This window comes from Apaloderma vittatum, unplaced genomic scaffold, assembly GCF_000703405.1.
Source record: "Apaloderma vittatum isolate BGI_N311 unplaced genomic scaffold, ASM70340v1 scaffold3604, whole genome shotgun sequence".
Taxonomy (NCBI): domain Eukaryota; kingdom Metazoa; phylum Chordata; class Aves; order Trogoniformes; family Trogonidae; genus Apaloderma; species Apaloderma vittatum.
In genome coordinates, this window is record NW_009711950.1 from 53501 (window position 1) to 79056 (window position 25556).

A 25556-nucleotide genomic window follows, 5' to 3' on the forward strand; every position below is an offset into this window, starting at 1 on the left:
TTATTTGAAAAGTACTGAATGTGGAAACGGCTGGAATGAAAGTATTTAATGATAAAGCTTTGTCTCGGAGGAGGATTTGGAAGGAGAAGATGAAAGAGAGAGGACTTTTCTACAGTGTAGCCTAGAGAGATTGCACAGTTGTCTTCGTGGTCTGAGAGGGACCAAGTGATTCATCAGGCTGAGAACAAATCTTAGAAACTTTTCAAGTAGAGAGTCCCACTGGCCACAGAAAGTTAGCTGTGTAAAAGATTACAACCTTCTAGGCTCAGTTTGTTTCTCTTATACATTAAATGTTCTCCTGGTGTAACTTATGATGATGTATTTTTTCTTCTGAAAGACTTAAGCCTGTCTTTATTTTGTTTCAGAAAAAAAAATTTGTGTGTGTAAGCAATGAGTATGTGTGTAGTAGGTGAGACAAGAATTTTCAGGAAGAGTCAGGATGGTTTAATAAGAATGTTGCCTTGAGGAAGGATTGTTAGTACTGCCTATATTAACGTGACTTCACCCTTTCTCTCTTCTTATAAATATAATAACGTGTGATATTGCATACAAGAAATAGCACTGTTAGAACTGGATTTACATATAGATTAGTATTGCAAGACTAGATGATTGTAAAGGTTAAATTTGTACTTGTCCATCTTTCTGTGCTCTGTTTGCCTATGCGAATAGTGGATTATTGACTAACATGGTGGCTTTGGGCTGCCATAAATTTGCTGAGCTACTATAATAGAGAATTACAGCTGGCTAAATGGCTTCAGTTCTGTTACTTCCTAACTTTTCAGTTATCTGGCTTTGGAAACAGAATCATTATGGAATCACAGAGTACTCCAGGTTGGACTGGAGGTCCTGCAGCTTGACACTCGGCTCAAAGCAGAGCTAATCAGGTCACTGTGCTTGGGGGCATGTCCAGTCAAGTCTTTAGTGTTCAGCAGCGGAGGTCCCAAAACCTCTCTCCACAAACTGTTGCCATTCCTCCAGGGATTTTATCAGTGTGAGCAAAGGTTGGTTTGAGTATGATGCCTTTCCTCATCAGTGTGGTGTACTGTCTGGTGCGTGACTAAAGTCACCTGCTTGGGTCCCTTAGGAGACAGTGTTTGTCCTTCCTTTCTTTGTGGGAGTATGAGACACGTTGCTCCTAGTTCTTCAGTTTTCTCCCCAGGGATCTCATTCTAGATTTTAATGCTGGGGGATGCCTGGAGAGTAGAGGCTTCAGCCATACTTTCCTCTGTGATAATCTCCCTCAGCAAACCGCGGCTCAAAGCAGTCTTTAGCTCCCCGAGTTACAAGCATGTGACTTTCAGACCCCTCACAATCTCTGAAATCCTGCCTGGCCAATGATGGGAATCTCTTTTGCCGCATTGTGTGGTTTGTAAGCTTGTAAATTCTGAGTAATTTATTTTGAATAGTGTTAAATGCTGTTTGTAGCCATCTTTGTTCTAAAAAAATTTGGTTCTCAGAACAAAACTGTGTACCTTTCCGGAAATTTTTCTTCATTGGTATCTGTATTGCATTAGGAATAGGTTTTGTTAAAATTGTGTATTATGTGATACTGTATTTCTTGTGGTTTTAAGTTAACATGAAATTTACTGTTGTGATTTATGCTAGCCTTCAAAATTTTTTCTTCAATTTAAGACAAGTCCTTGGGGCTTTTCTCTTTGTGCATTTTTTGTAGACTCATGTTGCTGTTCCTTTCTGATGATACCAGTGATGAAAAAAACTTATTCCCAGTTCTTACTGAATATATTGCAATACTGCAGAGTCCTCTCGTGTGTTAGGACTCAGATTAAACAGTGCTGTACTCCAGTAGCCATCGTTTCATGAAAGACACAAGATGTGTGGACTCTTTTCCTGTGCTTGGGAATTAGCTGCTTTTCAGAAGTGACTACCTTGAATTTATGAAAATGGAAATTTGCCTGAGGAATTGTCTCATGGAGAAGATATGAACATGTAGGGAAAACATTATTTGGTGTGTAACAGGATTGTGATGCTGTGGGTAACCCAAATGAGGATCTCTGTTTAAAAGGATGTTAAGTCTGATTGATTCTTAAACATAATCACTGTCATTGTTAGTTTCTAATATTTTTCTGAAGGTTTTACACAGGCTATACTGCAGCATAAACCTAGATGCCCTTGTTTCATGTTGGATGCATTTTTTCCTACTCTTTAAATAACAGACCAATCCTGTTTCTTCTTTAATCTCTTATGTTATCTGGTCCTCATCACTGCTATATGGTTATATTTACCCCTAAACATGGTCACAGGTCAGAGTTAAACACATCTACAGTGTAGGAAAAGGAAGCTTTCTGAGCTTGTTCTTTAAGGATGAAAAGACTTCTGTTCCCAGATACACTACTGCAAAACATTAACAAAAAAAGCATTAGTAAAGCTCTTAAAATAGTGAATATCCGGATAATGTGCTTGCCTCCAGATGCCTGGCAGATTGGTTTTGTTGGGAAGGAAAGAGATTGCAGACCTATTTGTTACCTAAGATACAGGTTTTGTGATTACTTTCTTGTCTTGCCTCATTTATATGTCAGCCTGTCTATATTTACAAAGTTAGTATCAACATGCTTTTCTACTTTGCTCCCTTGCTTTGTAGTGAAGGAATGATCTCTTGAAAAGAGTTTGGTATTAATTGGTTCAGCACGACTCCGCTGTTACGTGTTGTATGCAGTTAGTCTTGTGTGATGGATCACTCACATTGCCACACTTTGATTCTTGCACTTGTCCCTAGCTGGAGAGATTTCCTGAACATCCGGTGTGTTTAGCATATGCAATAACCTGGCATCCGAGCAACAAACTACTATATATATGTATAAAAAATTATCCATACACAGAAAAAATTAAATGTTTTAATTGTTGATAGTCCTAGTCTGAAGAATTGTATTTTCTCTGGAGACCTGAATTACCAAACACAAATAACAACTTTGGTAAGAAATTAATTTCTGGGCATTTTGTAGACACACTTTCCTGCTGCGGGCTTTTCTTTCTACCAAATATTCCATGGTTTGACCTATAAATTATGAACAATGTATCCAGGATTACATAAAAGCTTTAACTCCACTCCATCACGCTCCAAACCCAGATGCAGCAGTTAATTTATCTATTCAGATAAACATGCCTGGATTGTTTTTCTTGGTATACATAGTTTAAGGTAAGTAGAGAATCTGCCTGTTATGTCATTTTTCCTTCTTCTAGCTGTATGAAGGAGAAACTCATTTGTCTTGCTGATTGGATTGGTATGTCGATGAAAGTAACAAAGCAAAAAGAACGAGATACTTTTGCTTGTCATAGCATTGTTGCCTGCCCACTTTTTAGTTGTAAAATCCTCATTTGATTGTCATCCTATGTTAATTGCTTTGAGATTTTAGAAGGTACCTTAATTTTTGGTTCGTTGTTGTTATATCTAAGCTATAATGATTAAATGCTAGGAAGAGTGTGGCTGTGAGTGTGTGTTATTTTGTGATTTTTTTGGGGACTGGGTTCCTGCTTGAGATGGTAGACTTGTTGCATAGTAATACTATGGCAAAACATTTTCCAGCAATTAAAAGCAAAAGCTGCTGACAAAGGCAGTAATGAAGACAGCTCCTATGAAATAATCAGAGTAAATGGAGAAAATCGGCTGAGCTGAGCCACCTTTTCTGCTATCTTTAAGGACCTTTTTCAGGATGAAATTGAGTTGTAATGGCTGTGATAAATTTTGCTTTCTAAATTTTTCATTTAAGCTCTGCTTTGGTTCTGAGCTGGTTAAGTCTTAAAAAAAGTAAAACTTAGACCTTGAACATCAGGGAGCCTTAATTCTCTTTGAAAGTCGCTGGAACTTTGGTATCCAGGTACCCACAGTACTGGTGTCAGTGTGTTTGAGGTTTTATATTTGATGTACTCTTTCTTTGCAATGATGAGTCACAGGGCTACCAAGGGCGAAGCAGAGATAAGACACGGTAAGGTTGAGGCAAGGGCTCAAGCAGTGACCTGGGTTCACTCTACCACCACTTTTCCAACACTCTTTTTCCCTTCCTCTGCTCATGTTGTGTTATGGTGTGGTGATAGATGTTGAGAAGAGTATTTTTTATTTTGGGCTATTTTTTCACTGTTGTTGAAGAGTACAAAAGCTTACATAAAGCGATACAGGAGTTTATTCGATATATTAAAAAAAAAGTCTTGCTACCTGATGGTTAAGCCTGAAGTTGCTAATTGGTAAATGACAATGCATTTGAAAGTTAAGAGGACAAGCTCATGGGTGATGATGATGATTTCAGCCTTTACAGTGGGATTGAAGTAAAAGTATTTGAGTTTCTCTTTGTTTTGTTTCAAGATTTAGGTTGAAGTAAAGTGAAAATTTCTATTTACTTTTTTTTCTATTAATTTCACATTTCTATAGGGAAATTACTCCTGCTTTTGCAGCTGTATTGAGTTTGCATGGCAAGGTTTTGGTCATGGGAGGGACTCCAGGGGTGGCTTCTGTGAGAAACTGCCAGAAGCTTCCCCTAGCTCCTATAGAGCCAAGGCCAGTCAGCTCCACGCGGACCCGCTGCTGGCCAAGGCTAAGCCCAGATGTGACAGTGGTAGTGCCTCTATGATACTACATTTAAGAAGGTGAAAAAGCTGCTGGACAACAGCTGCTGGGTGAAAGGAGTGAGAAAATGGGAAACAACTCTGCAGGTTAGTGAGGAAGGAGGGGAGGAGGAGGTACTCCAGGTGAGGGAGCAGGAATTCCTCTGCAGCCTGTGGTGAAGACCAAGGTGAGGCAAGCTGTGCCCCTGCAGCCCATGGAGATGGAAGAGTGTGAAGAGTCCTCCCTTGGAGAAGGAGGAAACGACAGAAACAGCATATGATGTACTGACCACAGCCCCCATTCTCCATCCCCCTGTGCTGTTTGGGGAGGAGGTGGTAGAGAAAATGAGCCTTGGAAGAAGGGAGAGGGGTGGGGGTGTTTCTTAAGATTTCATTTTGTTTCTCCTTGTCCTACTCTGATTTGGTAATAAATTAAATTTTGATAATAAATTAAACTAATTTTCCCATGTCAAGTCAAAAGTTGAGCTTTGGAGGAGTGGGGGGAAGGTGTTTTTTCAGATTTGATTTTATTTCTCATTATCCTATTCCAATTTGTTTGGTAATAAATTAAACTTATTTCCCCAGGTCAAGTCTGTTTTGCCTATGGCAGTAATGGGTGACTGATCGCTCCCTGTCAGCTTGACTCATGAGCCTTTCATTGTACTTTTTTTTTCTCTCCCCTGTTCACTTGAGAAGGGGGAGTGATATGGCAGCTTTGGTGGGCACCTGGCATCCAACCAGGGTCAACAGTATGCCACCACCACAACAGTATACTGATATGCTGGTCTTTGTATAAAGTAGTTTAGTAAGTACAACTTAATGGACAGGCTACGTTTGAGATTCAGATCACTGCTGATGAGGGATAGGTGTAATAAAGCTTGTGTGTTTTTCTGTCAGGTGCATGCCACAGCTGGTAGTAAATGCAATTAAATATTTTGAAGGTGTACATGCTTGAAGAATAAAAGTGTTGCATGCAAGTTAGTCAGTTAGATTCGTCAGTTCTGGTATAGTGACAAGCCGTGCAGAAGCTGGCAGCTCATTATATATTACTGCTTTCACGGTATTCTTACTGCATCTACTGTACAGAGAGAATTCTAACTTTGGTATTGAGACTGGTGAGAATCTTCTGGGGCCAATTTGTCACATGAGTGTAAATGTGCTAAAGCTCTCTGACCTTACAGAGTTATATTTAATCTTACACCCACAGAAAATCTGTTTGCTAGCTCTCAAGTTACACAAGTGCAAATGTAAATGATGCTTGCAAACCTGTATCGTTAACGAAGGGAATCTGAATCTGAATCTAAAAATGAAAATGAGGCCTTTGACTTGTATGTGCAGTAGTAGAAGTAATTGTAATTAGATGACTCTACAGAAAATATGGCAATTCTTGCCTGGTCTGAAAATGCTAATTCTGTTTAATGTTGCTTCTGAACAAGCCCTGCAAGTAATTTATTCCATCTTTCTCTCAGTGCAGAGATGTTTCATACAGTGTTATTTTCTTGGTATCTTTCACAATTTTTTGTATGTAGAAAGACTTAAGGGCTACTCCACTTGGAATGTTATTAAATGATATCTTTTTATCTGGATGTTTTAAGTTCGTAAGATTCATCCTCTTACATCTTAATAAAAATTCTGAGAATATCTTGGGGCAGTTACCTGAAAATTTGCTTTATATGTCCTATACAAGTCCACAGCATGTCCCTGTCAGGATCTCTGCTTATTACTGTGATGGAGAAAAGGCTGAGTTAGGTAATGCCGCCTTTGCCTCAGTCTTTACTGGTAACGTCAGCCTTCAAGAATCCCAGGCCTTTGAGATCAGAGGAAAAGTCTGGAGGAAGACTTAACCTTGATAGAGGAGGAACAGATTGGGCAGTATGCAACCTGCAGATACCTAACGTCATCGGGCCTGGTGGGATACACCTATGAGCATGGAGGGAGTTGGCCAGTGCCATTGCAAGGCCATCTTCTATCGTCTTTAAAGGGTCATGGTGTTTGGGAGAGGTTTGTAAAGACTGGAAGAAAACAACTGTTACTTCTATGTTTAAGAAGGGCAAGGAGGAAAATCCGGGGATGTTCTAGTAAAATCTGGGGAGCTATATCTTGGCCAGCCTCCACTTGATCCCTGGGATAGTGGCAGAGCAATTAGCCCTGGAAAGTGTTTCCAAACACATGAAGGACAAGAAGGTGATCAGGAGTAGTCAGCATGGATTTACAAAGAGAAAATCATGCTTGACCAGTATGATAGCTGTCTACGATGAAGTGAGTAGCTTGGTGCGTGTGGAAAGAATGGTGAAAGTTGTTTGCTTTGACCTTGATAAGATTTTTGACCCTGTCTTCTGTTACCTCCTCATAGACAAACTATGGAGTATGGATTTGATAAATGGGCAGTGAGCTGGATTAAAAACTGTCTGAATGGGTCTGGCCAGTGTCCAGTTGCAGGCCAGTCACTAATGGTATACCCTAGGAATCAATACCAGGGCCAGTACTGTTAAACATTAATTACTGACCCAGATGATGGGGCAGATGCACTCTTGGCCAGCTTGTAGATGATAAAAAAACTGTGAGGAGTGGCTGATGAGCCAGAGCATTGGGCTGCTGTGGAGAGGTACCTTGAGAGGCTGGAAAGAGGAAGCTCATCAAGTTCAGGACAGGGAAATGCAAATTCCTGCATCTGGGGATATCTGAGGGTAAGCCCCTGCAGGGGTGCAGGCTGGAGGCCAACTGGCTAGAAAGCAGTTCTGCAGAGAAGCCCTTGGGATCCTGGTGGACAACAAGCTGACCATGAGCTGGCATTGCTCTCTTGTGGCAAAAGCAGCCAACAGCATCCTGGGCTGCATCAGGAAGATGCCTGCCAGCAAGTCGAGATCCTTTGCCTCTGCTTCGCACAGGTGAGGCCACACCTGCAGTGTTGTGTGCAGTTCTGGGCTTCCTAGTACGAGAGAGACATGGGCTTACTGGAGCGAAATCACCAAAGATGGTGAAGGTTCTAGAGCATCCTTCACATGAGGAGAGGCTGAGAGAGCTGGGACTATTCAGCTGGAGAAGAGAAGGCTTGGGAAGATCTTATCAATGTACTTAAATATGTGATGGGAGGGAGTGAAGAACAGGGAGCTGGAGTTTTCTCAGTAATGCCCAGGGACAGGACGAGTCAGTGGGCACACGAAAGTCAATCTAAACATCACAAAATGCTTTTTTCATCACAAGGGTGGTCAAACACCAATCTTTTTGGCAAGGCCTGCTGCGACAGGACAAGGAGTAATGGTCTTAAACTAAAAGAGGATAGGTTTAGACTGGGTCAAAGGGGAAAAAAAATTACAGTGAAGATGGTGAAACGCTGGCACAGGTTGCCCACAGAGGTGGTGGAGGCTCCGTTCCTGGAGGCATTCAGGGTCAGGCTTGATGGGGCTCTGAGCAGCCTGATCTAGTTGAAGATGTCCCTGCTCACTGCAGGGGGGTTGGACTAGATGACCGTTGGAGGTCCCTTCCAACCCAATGCATTCTGTGATCTAAAAATTAATTTCCAGCACAGCATTTAATTTGGAAAATAAACTCGTGGAAGAGACTTTGAAAGAACGGAGGCAGGTTTGCCCTTTGGCAGAAACTTAGCTTTTAATTCTATGATTGTATCCCAGGCTTGTCTGTGTGTCTTTCTCTTGAAGATGTTTTTTTAAAATGCGCAATCTTTCCTTCAGAAGCAATTTCTTTCCTTTGCGGGCTTCATCTGTTAAAAAAGAATCAGCATGTTTTCTGATGTCTGCTCACTGGAACATCCGTTTTGTATCCCAGCAAATGACCTCTCTAAGTTAATTGATCCCAGTTCTAATGAAGTGACCTGTTTAAAATAGATCTCTGCCAGTGTGTTTCCATGTCTTTGGCCGTTAAACTTTGAAATGAATCCCATCATAGGATTTCTAGAAATGATCTGTTCTTTTCCATTCAGATTTTTCTGAAAAATCTTTGTGCTTCATCCCAGCATTGGAAACTCATTTTAATTAAAATGATCATAGTCTCTTTTTGGTGCTTGTTTGTAACTCCTTTGGTATTTGATTCTCAGGGTTAGCACTCGAGCCTGGTGGTGCTGCTCGGTCCCAGGCTGAGCTGTGCACAGCTCGATAGCTTTTACATTATGCTCTGGCCACAGAGGAGTGGAGCACATCACTGCTTTCCTAGTTCAGCTTTGCAGTTATATTTATGTGGGTGGGGGAGGAAGTGTGTATGTGTGTGTGTGGATATGTAAGTCTGTGTCTGATAGTTCAGGAAAGCTGCCATTAAAGGATAATCACTCAACGTAATCTTTTGCATTCCACCAAATGCTTACATGTTGGTTACTGCTAAACTGCATGCTATTTTTGAGGGAAGAAAGAAATTAAAGACCTGATTGGACTTCTGTGACACTTTAAAGATGTGGTAGCTTTGTATTTTGTGGCTGTATGTCCACACACCCTGTGATGTCGCTTACATGGTTGTGTATTTTAAAGAAAATATGTGTTAGTTGAAAAAGAACTATCTATTTGCTGTGCTCTTAAAAAGCAATTCAGTAATTAACTACAACAGCTGATGAGAGGGAAATACAGAAAAGGTACTGCTTACTGAAGATGACCGCTGTTTGCTTCCTGTGACACAAATTGTTACCTGCTACTTAAGTTCTTATTTTCTTGGAAAATGAGAAAAGATACAGAGAACTAGTGTCCTTCTGCATGCACTGAAGGACACTAGACCTTCAGTGTTAGACCTTCAGTGTTAGAGCTGTGAGATTTTTAGTGCCCTTGCACATGTTCTTGTGATAGGGGATGGTTAAGATAATTAAAATGATAGTCCTTATTGCAGAATGTCCATTAAACATGCTTGATCCTAATGTTACATTGTACTTACCCTCCCAGATGAGCAGAAAATCTTTCATTTAGAATAATGCAAACACTGCTTTCCTGAACGCCTAAACTGTTTACAGAGCTGCCAGCCCTCACCGTGCAAGTTTTGTAGAGTAGTCCTCAGAGTTGCTGTTTTGCTGGTAACACTTTGAAAGGGAGAAAAACCTAATACTTGTTTTAGCAGGAAAGGAAGAAGGATTTCTGTCCCTGGGTGAATGTGTCATCCTTAGGAGAAGAAGGAAATTTTAAATATATGATTTAGCCTGCAAACTTGTCGATGTGTAATTTGTTTATTTTTTGATGCTCTTAACAACTAAAGGTTACTCAGCTGTTAGGTATTCACTTGATGTTCTCACTCATACATGTGCTGCAGGCTCATGCACACTCATGCTCCCTCCCTGCTGCCCCTACCGGGCTACAGTGTTTGGGGAACAGCAGCAGGTTCCCCAGTGGGAGCTGTGTGCAGTTAAGCTCCCTGATCCCAGTGCCATGTGACTAGAAACGCAAGGAGCAGATTGACATCCGGTGCACACTCTCCAACTTGTCGGGTAGCCAAAAAAACGGAAAAAAAATAAAAGAAGGGGTGGGAGTGAGGAGGGGAGGTTCCCTTGCTTTTTTTTTCTAGCGCTATTAATTCCTGCTTGAGCTTGTTTGCCGCGAGCTCTGTTCATGGCAGTAGCAGAAGCAGCAGCGCTTGCTCGGTAGCTCAGTGCTCTCAATGAGGTCAAGCTGGATCAAAGGGAAACCTCCCGTGGAAGCATCTACTGTAAGTTCTGATACTGCTTTTTTCTGCGATCCCTCCAGATGAATCGTAGCCACTACAATGGAGCCAGGCTTCGGTGCTTTATGTCTCCCTGACTGATAATTTTGTACAGGATTGTCAGGTTTTGTATTAATTGAACTTGGCAGTAAGACATCAGTTGGATAATAATGTTGTGCGTTTTGGGAGGAAAGGACTTATCATTCTATCCTTTTATTTTCTGAGGGAGTGGGAAGAAGAAAGTGTGGGTTTTGTCCTTTTGAAAAGCTCCAAGCCGTTGAGGTTATAGCTTACCAGATTCTGTTTTATGTAACCTACATATTCTACTTTCTAAATAAAGTAATTGTTAAAAGTGTTTTTCAAATGTCCTTGAATTGCATCAAATAGCTATTCTTTAGGGAATAGCTACCTAAACGTTTATCCAATTAAAAAAAAAGGAAAAGAAATTAAAAGAGAGTGAAAAAGAAAACACTTTACTGAAATATTGGAAACATCTGTAGTAACTAAATTTCAGAGTCAATCTCCTTATACAAGCTGATGTTCACCTGAGGGGTCTCTAATGTGATCATGCAGAAATATTTCTTTGAAACCTAATTCTGAATATCAACTGGTTTTAATGAAACTTTCCAATTGCAAATATAGTGAGATGAAGTATTTCTCATTTTATGCAATGAACTAGCTGTTTCTGCAGAAATGCTATTTAAGGTAAAGGAATGCTAACTTTTGCAGGTAGCATCTCATTTACGGCATGGAATCCTTGGGCAATAGTGAAACACTGGGCTATAAATTTTTTCAGCTACATGACTTTTTTTTAAAGTACAAAAAGCTTACCTTAATGCGTATCTGGAAGGCTTGTAGAGTAGTTTCAATGGATTGAGCAAAATAACTGCCACCTGTTTGGATTATTGTTAGTAATATATTGTAAACCCTGAGGAGCAAATAAAACAGCAGAAATCATTATCCCTTTCTGCTATGAAGTTGCTCTTGAAAAGGGGTGGCCTGATCCCTCTCTCTTGGCCATCAGCTTGTAAGTCTGGAAGCTGGGCAGTATTGGCATTTGTACTCTCTGAGGCAGCGTAGTGTTGCCTGTGTCAAATGGCATTGCCTTACCCTCTGAAATATAATGTCTTTTTTTTTCTTCTTTTTCAAAGGTGTGTAATTATAATCTTATCTCATTCAGTGAGTAGTCTTGACTTTGTTAGGTGTATGAGTTGGAAGTTGGATAGAGGAAAGGAAAAAAAATAATGTGAAATCAGGTCATGCAACATCTAGGTATGAAGTATGAATATTTGCTGGTGAGACCTATGAAACCAACTCCCGAAGACTCATTTTCACCTGTGTCCTTCTATTTAGTAAATAGAAGGCCCGTTACTTTAACATGCTATAATTCTGTCTGGCATAATTGCAATATAAATATGAGAATATAATGCGAAAATTAACATCTGATACTTACTTCTCTCATTCTGCGGATGGAATCAAAATGCTCTGTGAACCCATCACTGGATTTTTTTTTGTTTAGAATTCGTATCTCTTCTTGGTTTTAAGAGAGGCTGTCTTTCGTTCTATTGAGACAGTTCCATTTTTAAACATATAGAGTGGAAAAAAGCATACTGTATCTTTTTGTCCAGATGGTGATGATTGTTTTCATTTCAGCATTCAGCTTCTGAGTTGATCCTAGTTGAAGATGAAATGACAGATACTGAAGATAATGAAGAGGAGGATTTAGGAGTCATGGATGATCAACGTAGTGTAATTCTCCATCTCATCTCTCAGCTGAAACTTGGCATGGACCTTACCAGGGTACGGATGCTGTATCTGTTTTATAATTGTTCATTATTTTTTTTTATCCTCATCTTTGTGTGTGTGTGTGTGTGTGTGTGTGCGCGTGAGCATGCGTGTGATTAGGGTGGTGAAATGCTATATTGGCTTGTCCAGAGAGGCAGAGGAGGCTTCATCCCTGGAGGCATTGAGTCAGGCTTGATGGGGCTCTGAGCAACCTGATCTAGTTAAAGATGTCCCTGCTCTCTGCAGGGGGGTTGGACTAGGTGCCCTTTGGAGGTCCCTTCCAGCCCAGTGTGTTCTGTGATTCCTGTGAGCATGTTTTGCCCTTGTGGACAAGGAAGTTTGCCTCTTTGTAAGTGTGCTTCCAGAGAGCTATGGAGGGCTGTCTTTCACGCCAAGTGAACACATTAGATATTTTAGGGATGAGGTGGGGGGAAGGTAAAGAAAGAAGAAAAAAAACCAGACACTCTTCCTTATTTTTTTCTGTGTCTTCCAAAGCAACCGTATGTTGTGTGTGCATCCCATATATGTTAAGTCAGGATGCACTGATTGTTTGGGGAACAGTAATGGCAATTGTGTGGATGAAGGAGGTATGTGCTCAAGTTACTACTTTGTGGATTTGATTCTGTTTAATTACGTGGCAGCTTCAAAAAAAAATAGTGATGATAAAAGAATTACAGCCTTCAATGTTTCACTGTTCTTGTCTGTGCTAAGCAGCTCACCAGTTTAAACTTCTGTGCATCCTTCTGGTCCTGGAACCAGTATTGTTATGAGCTTATCCATACTGATATGATCAGAGAAGTTATGGTGTCTGAGAAATTTCACATATAAGTCCTTAGAGTTTTGGAAATGAGTTGGGTGTTCTGAAAGCAGGGAATACCTCTCTCTGAATAGTCTGACATTTCAGTGGAACCTTCTGATGAGGCTTAATAAATAATCAAGTGGATTTTTGAAAAGTTATGGAATAACCTTTCCTTTCACAAAGGTTTTTACATAAAAAACCCCAAATAACACCTCTACAGCCCTCCTCACAGATAAGAAGACCTTGTTCTGACACACCCTTCATAAATAAAATAAAAGTTTGGAATGACCAGAGTATTTCCCTTGCACATGAAGTAGCTTTACTGGAGATTCTTCTCATGGACATTTTGATATTTTGCTTTCCTTTTGATCTTAAATATTAATCAAGATCTATTTTTACTATCACTATCTTACAAAATAAGGCTTCCTCAATATAGTCTTTTCTGCTTCCTCTGGAACAATTGACATTTTTAAGAGCAATCCCATGATCTATTGCTAAGTATAGCTGTTGAATACCTGCAGAGAAATTAATGTTTTGTCCTAGATAGAATAAAAGTTTTGTGATTTCGTTTGTGAATAATTTATACCTGTCATTTCTTCGTGTGTCTGGGGTTATGTACAGTTTGTTTTTCGGTTTTGTTTTTCATACATTCCTCCATTTTTCATAGCTCTTTCTCTTTCCTATGTCAGTTTGCTAATGCTGTCTGAGTCTCTAACATTTAAACTGGGCTGAGATTCCTTATCTGTTGTTCCTGTGTCTTCAAAACATTTTTGTCTTTGGTAATGAACAAGATTTTTCTTCCCTGATTTCTTGTCATCTTTTTGTGACAGCAGAGGAGGCAAAACCCCAAAGACACACAGCTAATGTAAATAAGAGAAATTCCTGTAAATAAGAGAAGTGTAGACACTCATAAGAAGAATAGGAAGGTAAAAATATGTGATAAACTCTGATAAACTCTTTCTTATATGGTGTCCTTAGAGCACAGTTTTTGAGGATAGCGATGAATATTGTTAGATCTCTAGCATGACAATATATTAGCATGCGTAAGTGTGTGTATATAATACCCGCAGTTTGAAAAGAGGAACAGGCATATGGCAGAGTTAGATCTATCTCTAGTCTGTGTGATGCATGAATACACATATGATGAGTATTAATGAGACATACCACATGTGCACATCACTTTTTTGACTGTTCTGAGGATTTAAAAAAAAAAAAAAAATTACAAGACAGCTGGATGCTTTTTTTTATTAACTTTGCTTACTGTCATGAGGTCCTTAGGGCCCCAGACATGTGATGATAAAGCTTGGTTTGTTGGCTGTAGCTCTTCTTTTTTGTTATTCCTCTGAAAGTCAAATTTCAGATAGCCTTGATGCTAGTCGGCTTCTGCTGGAAGTGGTTGTGACAGAGTAGTCACTAGTATGAGAGGATGTTATACACGTTTCCATTTCACTGTGCCTTTTTCCCTAGGCTTGTTTCTTTGGTTCATTTTGTGAGCTGTGGATTTTAACATGATGCACACATGAACGAACAGCTTTTCTGAGCTTTGAGTGGTTTTGGTTTCTGGATGCATAACCATTACCTTCATGTACCATATCTGAGGAAACAGCATCTTTTCCTTTTCCTACGGGGTAATTGCTTATGTTAGTCTTGGCATTGCCTGTGCTGACATCAGTTTCCCACAGGAATGATAGCTGCGTTGGATTTTGCAGAGGTGCTTCACTTGTGAAATATGTCATGGGGCTATGTCTTTTAATGAGGAGTAGAACAGTAAAAATCTGCTGTGAAGGAAAACACCTGCAACGAAGTATTAAATCTGCACAGGAATTTGCTAGAACAAGCTGGACTCTGTGGTGGCCAAATAGGCTTCAATAGCTGCTACAGAGTTTGGTGAGGGAGCTGTGCACAGCAGCAGAACCTAACACAGAACTGATACCTTGGACTGGACTAGGAATTCAAACCTCATTTAAGATTGGCGTTGTTGGGGAAAAAATAAATTTCTAAATTGTTTGTTCTTTGGACTTCTGAAAAATGAAAATTAGTGCCAAAAAAGCACTTGAGAGCCTGATACATGTGTTGGCAAATGGCATCTGATGGATTGTAATTAATTTTAACAGTTTGTGCAGGTGGGTGATCACTCCCCTGCATTCCTTCACCTTCCCTAAAATATGTGCTCAAAATAAAGGGCTGCCCTTTTTTGTAAAGGGCTGACAGCAGTTCTGCAGGATATCAACTTGTTGTAAATTGACATTCTAGTATGTTCACGATGTTATAAGTTTCTGATTTGCTTGTTAATATATTTTTACCTTGTAATTTAAAAAAAAAATAAGTGGGATAAAAATAGCTTGTTTTGTTCCCACAGTGACACAGACAACAGTGGAAAGTGTGTGTATGTTTAAGGGAAGGACATCTCAGTTTGGGTACCTCGGTCAGATTTCTGAACAAAGTAAGGGATGGTGGCAACACCCATGTTTTGCCTTATGGTAAATAGTTCTTGAGAAGACATGCTCTTACTTCTCTCAGTTGCATTCAGATCTAATTAAGTATAGGTGAATTCAAACCTAGGAGACTGATCAAGCTTTGAACCAATATCCTCTTTTTAACCTCAGTGAAAACAGAATGCCTGTTAAACTGCTTTCTTTTTCCCTGAAGCCTGAGAAGGAATAAGAATAGAGATTATTCTAATGTTTTAGAATGCAATTGGGAGATTTTTTTGCTTCAGACTTCAGCAACTTGGTATTTATGGAGATTCTTTTGTCCATTTGGTTGTCATGCCAGCTCCCTCTCAGAGCAAAAATTTTTTTGAATATACTGGTGTGTGGTGGCTTTGCATGTTGCAGCTGAGGCTGTGAGATTATTTAGTAAATGACAGTGTTTTCTAGGCATGTTTTGTAATACAGGAGTTGTGTAAGCTTTAAAACTCCCATGTTTCTCTCATGTAATTCTGCCTCCTTTTGGGGAAGCAATTCAGTTACTCTGCATTTTGCACCGCATCCTTTCCTGCTACAGTTAAGGATGTAGTTTCCATTTTAGCAGGGCTTTTAAAGCAAGGTCATTTGAGGTGGAGTTCAAGCTTTATTTAGATTTTAAATTGATTTTTGAAACTGAATAATAGGAGTGCGGAGGTTTGTAGTAACTCGCTGAGTGGCTGTGTTTGGTGTAGCTCTGTGAAGTATGTAGCTGCGAAGCACACAGCTGGTACTTGAGAGTCAGCGTGAGGACTGTAGGATCAATTCAACAGGATGAAAGCACAGCAGCCTTAATGTTGTACCATAAAATATGCATCATCTCAAGTATGGCTTGTAGTTTTCTTCTCCATTTGTGCTAATAAAGGTCACTCTTTTTAGAGAGAGACACTTGGACATAACGAGATGCAGAGTTCTGTTTTTTCAAATTAGCTTTTCTGCCCTTTCAAGTCTGCAGTGAACTCATGGTAGTCACTACTAGTATTTCTATGTAGAAGTGATGGGATTTTTTTCTATATTTGCTGTCAGTTTCACGTTTGATAGCTTGATCTTTGGGTATACAATTTATATTAAAATGAGATCCTATATAGAGAGTCAGTAATGCTGAATTGCATTTTTTAAAGATTATATCGGATAATGAATATTTGGTCAGAATGAGAATGCTGCAAGTAAGATGAAATTGTTTAAAGACCTAAAAATGCCCTAAGAAAATCTACTGCCTTTCTACATTGCCTTCCAAACTTTTAGGTTTCACTTCTAAAAACCAGTCTCCTCAGCCCCTTGCTGTCATACCACCGAGGGGACTGTAGGCTGTAGTTAGCCCTCAGTAGTTTGCCATGCATAGTGTAAAGTCCTACATCTTCTGGGGCCTGGTTAGGTTTGTTACAGAGACCATGTAGAGTTCTCAAGGCTTACAGAATAGTGTCAGATGAATATTACAGATGGAACTCTGATTTATAGCTAAACTTTTAAAAATTGACCTATAAAAGACTATGTGTATTTACTGTACAGAAGGAGACAGTGAAGGAGCATGTATGTTACCCAACGGAGCAGTTATCTTTTTTTTGCAATTGCGGTATGTTGATTTACTGTGTAGCTGTGAAGACTGCGTTTGAGCTGTTGTGACTGGAATTTTTTTTCATGTTTACAAGTAATCTTTGAAAAGAACTGAGTGATTGATAAAAGTTTGACAGCTTGTATTTCATAATCCATGGGATACAAAAGCACCGAACTGTGCTTTGGCCCCACTTAGAATAGCAAGCTGGGGCAGCAGGGGGGAAAGCAAATGTGTGTATGATTGAAGGGTGGCTCTCTGTGTACTGTAAATAATCTTTGCTTTTGGGAAAGGGAAAAAGTGAATGCAGTGAAGAATTAAAGAGGAAAGCAGAAGATTTGCTTTAATGGAGGACAGATGTTGGGCTGCATCTGGTGTCGTTGAGCCATTTTGATTCTAGACAAATTTGCGTGTGCCAGAAGTTCCTCGATAGTCGTGCAGGAACAACCTCTGAGCTCCCCTGGGGTGCTTCTGCACAAAGTGTGGGGCACTGGGGAGAAGGAAGGGAGAGAAATTAATTCCTTTAGGTCCTGTAGTCCATGTCTGTCTTGCAGTGCACTTCAGTGCACTGAAAACTTTCAACAAAGTGTTACTTCTAAATGGGTGACTGGCAACATCTGTGTTGCTGGATAAGCCACTTGAGACTGCAGTCATATCACTTAGGGCTGACTCCCTCCAGCTCAGACTGTGTAGTGCTCAGTCTCGCATTTTTTTGGACTCGCTGAAGACACTCTAGTCCCAGGACTTTAAGGAACAGATGGTGCAGGTTTTTTTGTTTGAACTTGTCTGAAATAAGGTGAAGGCATGCAGGAGCCCACCACAGTGGTATGGTTTTGAACCCAGGAGACGTGCCATGTGCGTGGGAGTGACAGGAGAGCATAGAGGTGTCAAGAGATTTGGCTTGGGAGATGGGAAGGGGACATGACGCATACAATGACAGCGTAGGGCAGAGGGAGTCAGACAGGGAGTGTTTTCTGGCCTACAGCCTTGTGGGAAGAGTTCTTGGCATGATTTTATCCTTGGAAACACACCTGAGATTTGGTTTTCATTATGATGCCATAAAAAGCCAAAATCAGGACTAGATAGTCTTGCTGACTATAAGCAGGTATTGTTTATTTCAGCGCTGGGCGCGTAGGGGATTGTTCCGCCTAGTATGTACACCGTAGAGAGTCACTTGCATAGCTTATATATACGTATTCATGACATTTCCGAAAACACTCGCTCCTGCATATGCATTATAGTCTCTTGGTGGACTTCAGAGATATCTGGTGGTCTTTGATTTCATCCTCCTCTTCATCACCGTGTTCTTTTGGTGAACTGTAGCCTGTACTCCCTTGTTCTTGTTGACAAGCAAGGTCTGCAGTCTTGAGGCATCCCGTGCCTATTTATCTCATAGGAGCCTTGCACTCCATTCTCAGAGATAAGGCCTGCTCAGAGCATGACAATGTGCGTATGTATCCGTCTCACAAAGCAATTGTCACATAGTTCATTGCTGCTGCTTGTGAAAACGCTTTTAGCAAGCAAATTTCCATCAGGCCCTTGCTTCAGTTGGATCTGGTTGGCTTGGTTTGTTAGAAGTTGGAGGGGACTTAATAAGTGTGCAGTGGGTGGGCAGGGGCCCAGGAATGAAACTGGGAGCCCAGATGTGTGACAGAATGGGCAGATATCACCCTTACACTCTCCACCACTTACAGGTTGGTAATGTGCATGGTTATATAAATACTCATCTTCTAGTGGCTTCGGAGGGTGTACCCCTCCCTTTTTGTAGGCTTGTGATTAGTTGGGCTTGTTGATGTTTGGTGTAAACTAATTTACATCAAAGTCTGTTTTTCTGTCCTGTAAACAAGGAGAACAATGGTTGGTTTGTTAACTGAGAGGAAAAAACAGATTTCCACGGAGTGGAACAGCCCATCCCTGTTGCGTGAGCTGCTGTTGAGAATCGTAATGAAATAGGAAGCAGCCTGCACGGCTATCGAGGCTGCTGCTTTTTCCTTCGCTTATTATTTATGCTGCAATGAAAATGGAATTGCTGTAGCAGGGGAGGAAAATACTGTCCGGAAACTTGGCAGGGCTAGGATTGCAGATGTCTTAAATTGTTCTTCCCCCTACCCCTTCCCCTCATGGTAGAATGATCATGGGGAAATCATGTCTGCCTTTGTCTGCTTTGCATACAGGTAGTGCTTCCAACATTTATTTTGGAGAAAAGATCCCTGCTGGAGATGTATGCAAATTTCATGGCCCATCCAGACCTGTTTTTGTCAATTGCAGCTGGAGCCACTCCCGAGGAAAGAATTATCTGCTTTGTGGAGTATTATCTAACAGCTTTTCACGAAGGCCGAAAGGGAGCGGTTGCCAAGAAGCCCTATAACCCTATCATTGGTGAAACGTTTCATTGCTCATGGGATGTGCCTAAAGATAAAGTGAAAGCATTCAGAACTAACGGTGCCTCTGCGCTTTCTAAGGACCCAACCAAGGAGTTTGGCCAGGATCAGTCCATGTGCTACAAGCTGAGGTTTGTAGCTGAACAAGTATCCCATCATCCACCGGTATCTTGCTTTTACTGTGAGTGCAAAGAGAAGAAAATGTGTGTGAACGCTCATGTATGGACCAAAAGCAAGTTTATGGGCATGTCAATAGGTGTTTCTATGGTAGGTGAAGGTAAGAAATACGCTTTTATTTTGGGATTTTTTTTGAGCTAATGTTCTGGGTTTCGACACAGCAGAAATCCAGATGTTTTTCTGCTTGTTTTCCCTCTGACCTTCCATTTGAACCTTATGGCTATTTGCTTTTGTGAAGTTTGGCATTAAAGCTGTGGGATTCATGTAACTTCTGTCCAGAGAGAACATGACCTACACATTAGGTGTTTAAATGTGTACTTGCGTGTGAGTCTGTTCACGTATGCTACTGATGGCATGTTCTGTAAGAACATTTTTATTTGTCTTGCTCACTTTTAAAGTGTAATGAGATTTGGCATGGGACAGTTTCACAGCTGGAACAAAGTGATAGGAAAACATCCAGATTTTTACTTAAGGCTCATGTTCTCTTTTCATAGTTTTTGCAAAGAATTGTGTTTTCTGTAGTGTTTACAAATTAGTGTATTATCTTAAACTTTCTGTGAACTCATATGTCATGTACTTGAGATACAAATCGTGACTTGCTGTATCATACACATAGAGTCTGCTTTATGAGAAGTTGTTGCTCAACATGAATTCAGAAAAACAGGGAACTGTAATGTTCTTACTGGCTGAACTGATAAACACACCTGTACTGCTGTTATTATTGACTGCTGATGCATGGATTTAATGTTTCTAAGCAATGTAGCCAGTCCCTTTTGCCATTGAGGGTAATTTTCTGTGTATGGTTTTTAGCATTTTGTCTGAACTAGTTTTTATACTGTAGTCTCAGAAGTACCAGGTCAACTTACACTAAATGCTTCTTTTTTAACAGCATCATGTTAAGTAGTATAGTATTAAAAGTAACTAGAGTGGGAAATTCAGTGATTTGGTTTTACTGATTAGTAACAACAAAACTGTTATGATGAAAACATACAGATGTGTTCTGCTGTTTCTAGTAGCTAGAACCAAAGACCAAATTCAAACAGTGGGAAGGGCTACAGTAGCTTCTTTCCTGTTGGCAATATATTCCCTTTTTGGTGGAAAGGCCATGAAACTTCCTTACGACTGGATTTGGTATTGTTGTGATAGTTAAAGCCTGTAAAAGCACAGCTGTTTCCTTCTTCCTGTGTTGTAGGTATTTTGCTTTTAACACAGAGTTAAGAAACTTGGAAAGGGAGTCTCAGAAAGGAAGTTGGTCTTTCCGTCTGCCTCCTGACTGTACTGCTGCCAGCCTGAGTCATTGGTTTAACTTGCTGCATTTTCTCCAGTACATATTCGTTCTAGTACTCTCTTTTTTCCCCCCACTCAGTGAGGGAACTATTTAATGGAAATAAAATTAAACACAAAGTCACTTATGATTATGTAGGAGTAGGGAAATTTCTTGCTGCTAGCGCACGCTGTTCCCTGGGATTGGGGGTGTCTACTGTGGGGATTATTTCAGACTTCAAAGTCCTGATATGTCCCAGTTTTGAGAGAGAAAGAGCCTAGGAATTAAGCACTTCCCTACCCCAAGGATTGTTTAATGTGTGTTTGTGAGAATAAGTTCTCCCTTATCCCCCACTTTTCTTTTTTCTTTTTTTTCTTGTGATCCTGGAGACATCCCAGGAGCAGAGGCAGGCTTTGGGGAACCTGCAGTGGTGAACTCTTTTATTGCAAGGTTTGCTGCTGTCTTTGTGATGGGAGTTTTGGGAGGAAGTTTAAGTTTACCCAAATGTGGTTATAATTTGTCTTTTTTAGTTCATGTAAGCAGTGCAGAAGCATACAGCTTCCCAGTGACAGCATGTTCTGGGAAGTGATGGAGAAACCCCAGTGTAGCCCAAGCATTTCTGTTGCATGTTTAGGACTAACAATGGGCAGCAAGAAGTTGAACTGCTGAAGCTTTTCTGTCATGTGCGAACAGCCAGCCTAAACCCAACAGCTGTGGCTTGAAATGTTTGCTTCACAGATTGGTTTCTTCACTCAAAATTACACTTTCTTCAATTTTTTTTTTTTTTAATTAATTTTAGTCCCAGGGAAGTGTTCCTGATTAACTTGGTGTGTGGATTTGTCAAGCTGCATAAAAATTAGAATCTACTGCAGGGTTTTTTTTCTTCCTCATGTGATGCATAAGTATAAATTCTGTATCAGATTGTGACCAGTGTGAGTACTGGGGAGTAAATGGCTCGACCGAAGCAGGTAGCTGCTGGACATAAAATGTGGAAAAACTGTGTCTGTATTTATATGTGTGGTAATGCAGAGCCTAATAATTTTTAAAAGTGAAATAGAGTTTATTGTATTTAAGGACATTTTATGCATTGCAGCATTTCAAATGGGGTGAGTTAGTCTAGCAAAGTGTAGACTCTGGAAAGACACTGTTGGTCAGAAAGTATAAGAAGGCAGTTAAGAGAAGTAGAAACTAAAGTTAGCTACGAGGAGAAACTGGCTACGAGGTTGGCTGGTAAGGTTATAGAATTTTATTTTAAACTGTTGAAAACCAGATTAAGCTAGTTTCTTGGGAATGATTGAAGAATGACTGGTCCTGCTTTTGATAGACAGAGTGACATGTCATGAGTCACAGAAATCACCAGGCTTTGTTTATTTGCTTTTTTTATGCTAGTGGGCATTCGCTGACCAAACCAATCATGTGTTGTTGTTGGATTTTTTGTCTTGTCCCTTCTTCCACTTGGTTTTTTTCATTATGACCATTCAGCTCTTTTTTTGGCTGTTACTGGAGTTTACTATGTAAGTAGTAGTGGGTGCCTTTGACTTTTGTTTGATCAGTAAGGGTTTTAGATTCTGCATGATGCTACATGAAAGGCAGTTTCCTTGATACCTAATATACCTGTGTCCATTTAAATAGTTCCGGTCGATATAGTAGTTTCATTTATTCTGCACAATCATTCAGTATTATTTCATGTATGTAAGAAATTTTTTTTCCTTCCAAAGAGAGCATTAGAGAGCTGCAATTCATGTTTTGGATAATTCAGGGGTAGGGAGTGACCATGTTGTTCTAGTTCAGATATTTATCAGGACAGTTTTGTTTAACCTGTAACTTTGTTATGACATTAGCGTTGAATACAAATAACTGTGATGTGTTTTGAAACTTTCCTGTTTATTGAATAGTTTTTTGTGTGTCCTTCAAACAGTTCAATGAGACTTCTACCACAGTTGGCTGCTTGCAGAAGTAAAATAGTTCTGATTTTTTGGACCTATATTATGTAAGGACTATACTGGTAAAACCTCTGTGGTGCTTCAGAAGTGTATTTTTTTTTTAACTTGCCGTGATGTCCTTAAATGTATAGACCATGTTGCTTTTTATGCTTTCTTGTTAGAAGCAGCAGTGAGTATGATGAAATAGGATGTAATGGAACTACAAAGGCTTCTGTAAGAATTTAAAGAATTAGGGGTTTTGAGGACAGTATGGTCCTGTCATACAAGGGCTACAGCTCAGTATCTTTATTGTACAACTTCTTACTGTATGTTTCACCTCAAAGTGACTGAGATTTTTTTCCAATGTGTGATTTTTGTTTATTGATTCAAAGTAAGTATCAGTTACAGAGATGAAGAATGAGAAGGAAAGCTCTGCTGGAAATCCATGTGAGAAGCTGTTTTATATGCTCTCTCTTCATCTGTAGTTATGAGAGGTCTAAATCTGGCTTGCTAATGAAATATCTCAACTTTTTCTTCAATAGATATAACAAAGCCCCCATTCTTCAGTGTAGTCAGCAATGAGTTTCCTCATGAGAAAGCTATCCTGAATAATAGCAGAAGAGGATATTTTGCATAAAAGAATTCATGTTGTTTGTGCAGTCCCTAATTCTGGTTAATGTTAATTATGTACTAATGAGAGAGTGAGGGAGGAGAAGAGGGTGTAGTGAATAGGAGCACATTAAGATTTAAATTAGCAAGGGATGGGAGAGTCAATGTAAATATTGAATGTGTTTTATATGGTCCAGAGAATCTTCAGATACTGGTTGCAGAATAAGGAAGCTTTAGTGGAAAAGCCTGTGGTGAGCACACCTCAACGTGGGCTCTATGTGTTCCTTTTCTGCTCGTGGGTATTCTTCCAAGGCAGCAAAATCCCACAAAAAGGGTCACCTTTGCTTCATGAGTTAATTTTGCAGAGAGCATAAAATATGTTTAAGTCAATTGCTCTGTATTGTCAAGTAGCTAGTTATATTTTGGGTTTTCAGTCCTGCTATTTTACATGTTTTAAGAACTAGTGAGGCATAGGCTTCCAAAAATTATTTTTTAAATTGAATTAGCCTTGAAAATATTGGATAGGTAAGGAAAAGGTTCAGTGCTCTTTGCAGGGTAAATCTAAATGAAAGCAGTGAATGTTTTATCTTTTTTTTTTTCCTTCTCTTGAAATATATATGTTTGTAGATGTACAGGTCTGTAATTTCTATTCCTGAGGAATTAACAACTTCTTTTTTTTAGCAGTCCCAAGGATTGACTGCTCAGTGCAATTAGAGCTACCAAAATATTTCCCTAGTACCAATTTTGGTATTAATATTTTTTAGCTCAGTGGTTTCAGAACAGTTTCCATATGGCACGGCGCTCATTACTTAGTTTAGCAAATGGCTCCAGTCTTTGTAAAAGGAGCAGTGCAGCTCGCTGGAACGTTTCTGCGATAAGAGTCCCGTTCTGGCACCTCTGGTTTTCCCACGCGAATTCACATGGGTGATGATGCGCTGTGCCCGTGGGGGGTTTGTCCTGTGGGCAACTTACTCCTGTTTGTGACACGTTCGAGTCCTGCGGACAGAGTGAAGAGACCTTAAAATTAGGGAACTGCCCTGGGCTGCTGATGTGCTGCAGTCGTTGTGTGGATTGATGTCCGGGCAGCTGGTGGGAAGGATTAAATTTTGTGTGGCTCTTCTGCAGCTTATCGATCCAGAGCCTCCTCCGGGTGTTTTGTCAATGTGTGTCGCTGGAAACGCAGTTCACGAAGCTGCAGCATCAATGAGGGACACGGCAGAGTCAAACGGGGAAGATTACGTGCCGTGAACGTGTCAGCTCCTTTAAAGCAGGCTGAGGAGTTATGGAGAGGAGCCCCACTGTGACTACATCACCTTAATCAAAAGCAAGAGGAAATAGTGTTGAGGACATTTCAAGGGGGAATTTCAAAATTCCACACTTTTTTATATAAAAAAAAATCACCCTCCTCTGTGGGATTTTTTTATAATAAACTAGATTACTAAATCCACTGTTCCTCCCAGAGTACTTACCTGGTGCATTCTTCCATGCATAATAGCTGCATGTAAATACTGAACTTTTTTTAAAAGGAGTTTGCAGTTTCCAAAATAATAATTCGATGTGAGAGGAGGAAATGTTACTAAAAGTGGGAGAATCTTCTGCAACTTCTCATACGTATTTACTTACAGCCGTTTTTAAACTAAAAATGAATAATTCTTATAGTAGGAAAGGGAAGAAAAAAAGCCTATGTATTTCCCAGCAGATGTTTTTAAAGATTAGTCACAATGTAATGGTACTTACAAACAGATGTTAAAAGTACACAATGCTTTAAAAAATAACTGTTAGATTTAATTCGTCTGCCTTTAAATTCTCAAGGTTTAAACATGGTAGGGTGAGGCATGAATTCTGATTGTGGTAGCAGTTACAAATCGTGACTTTTGGTGTCATTTTGGCTTCCTCTTCCCTAAGAGAGTAGGACTCAGTTCAGGTGTGATGGTGCAGCTACAGTCTCCATGGTGCTTCAGTAAAACGAGGTTTTTGCATGTGGAGTCTGCAAATGACAGAATACAAATTAACAGTCACATTAATACTAAAAGTAGTATCAAGTTGTGGATATTTCAGATGTTCCCTCTGTTCTTTATAATTATTGAGCTAGAGTCATATTTCAAGTGAGAGAGCATTTAATTAGAAATGTATTTATTCAAGTGTTTAAGGAATTTAAAAAATATGCTATCATGTGCTAAACATACTGACAGGAGAGCTGGGTTCAGTTTTTAATATCTAACCTGCTGTGGTTGTTAAATATTTACACTGAAGGTCACTGCTGGTCTTTGCTGTTCCCTTTTCAGTGTTCATTAGAGCTCCACATTCCTCCCACCGAGTATGGGGGAAAAAAGCTCTCAATTCCATCAGAGAGACAAAAGCAAACCTGTACTAACCCAGAAGGAAATTGGGTTTGTCACAGCAGTTTCCTCTCAAGCAAG

At 40.0% G+C, this 25556-nt stretch overlaps 1 protein-coding gene across 1 annotated transcript in view; it reads left to right on the top strand.

Moving 5' to 3' along the window:
* Positions 1–25556, top strand: part of OSBPL10 (oxysterol binding protein-like 10) — a gene marked incomplete at its 5' end in the record, with an annotated part of 77338 nt that overhangs the window by 45623 nt on the left and 6159 nt on the right. Inside the window, 2 exons of the mRNA XM_009867797.1 lie at positions 11836–11982; positions 18958–19441. Of these exons, the coding sequence (XP_009866099.1) occupies positions 11836–11982; positions 18958–19441 (631 nt within the window). The remainder of the gene's footprint in view (positions 1–11835; positions 11983–18957; positions 19442–25556) is intronic.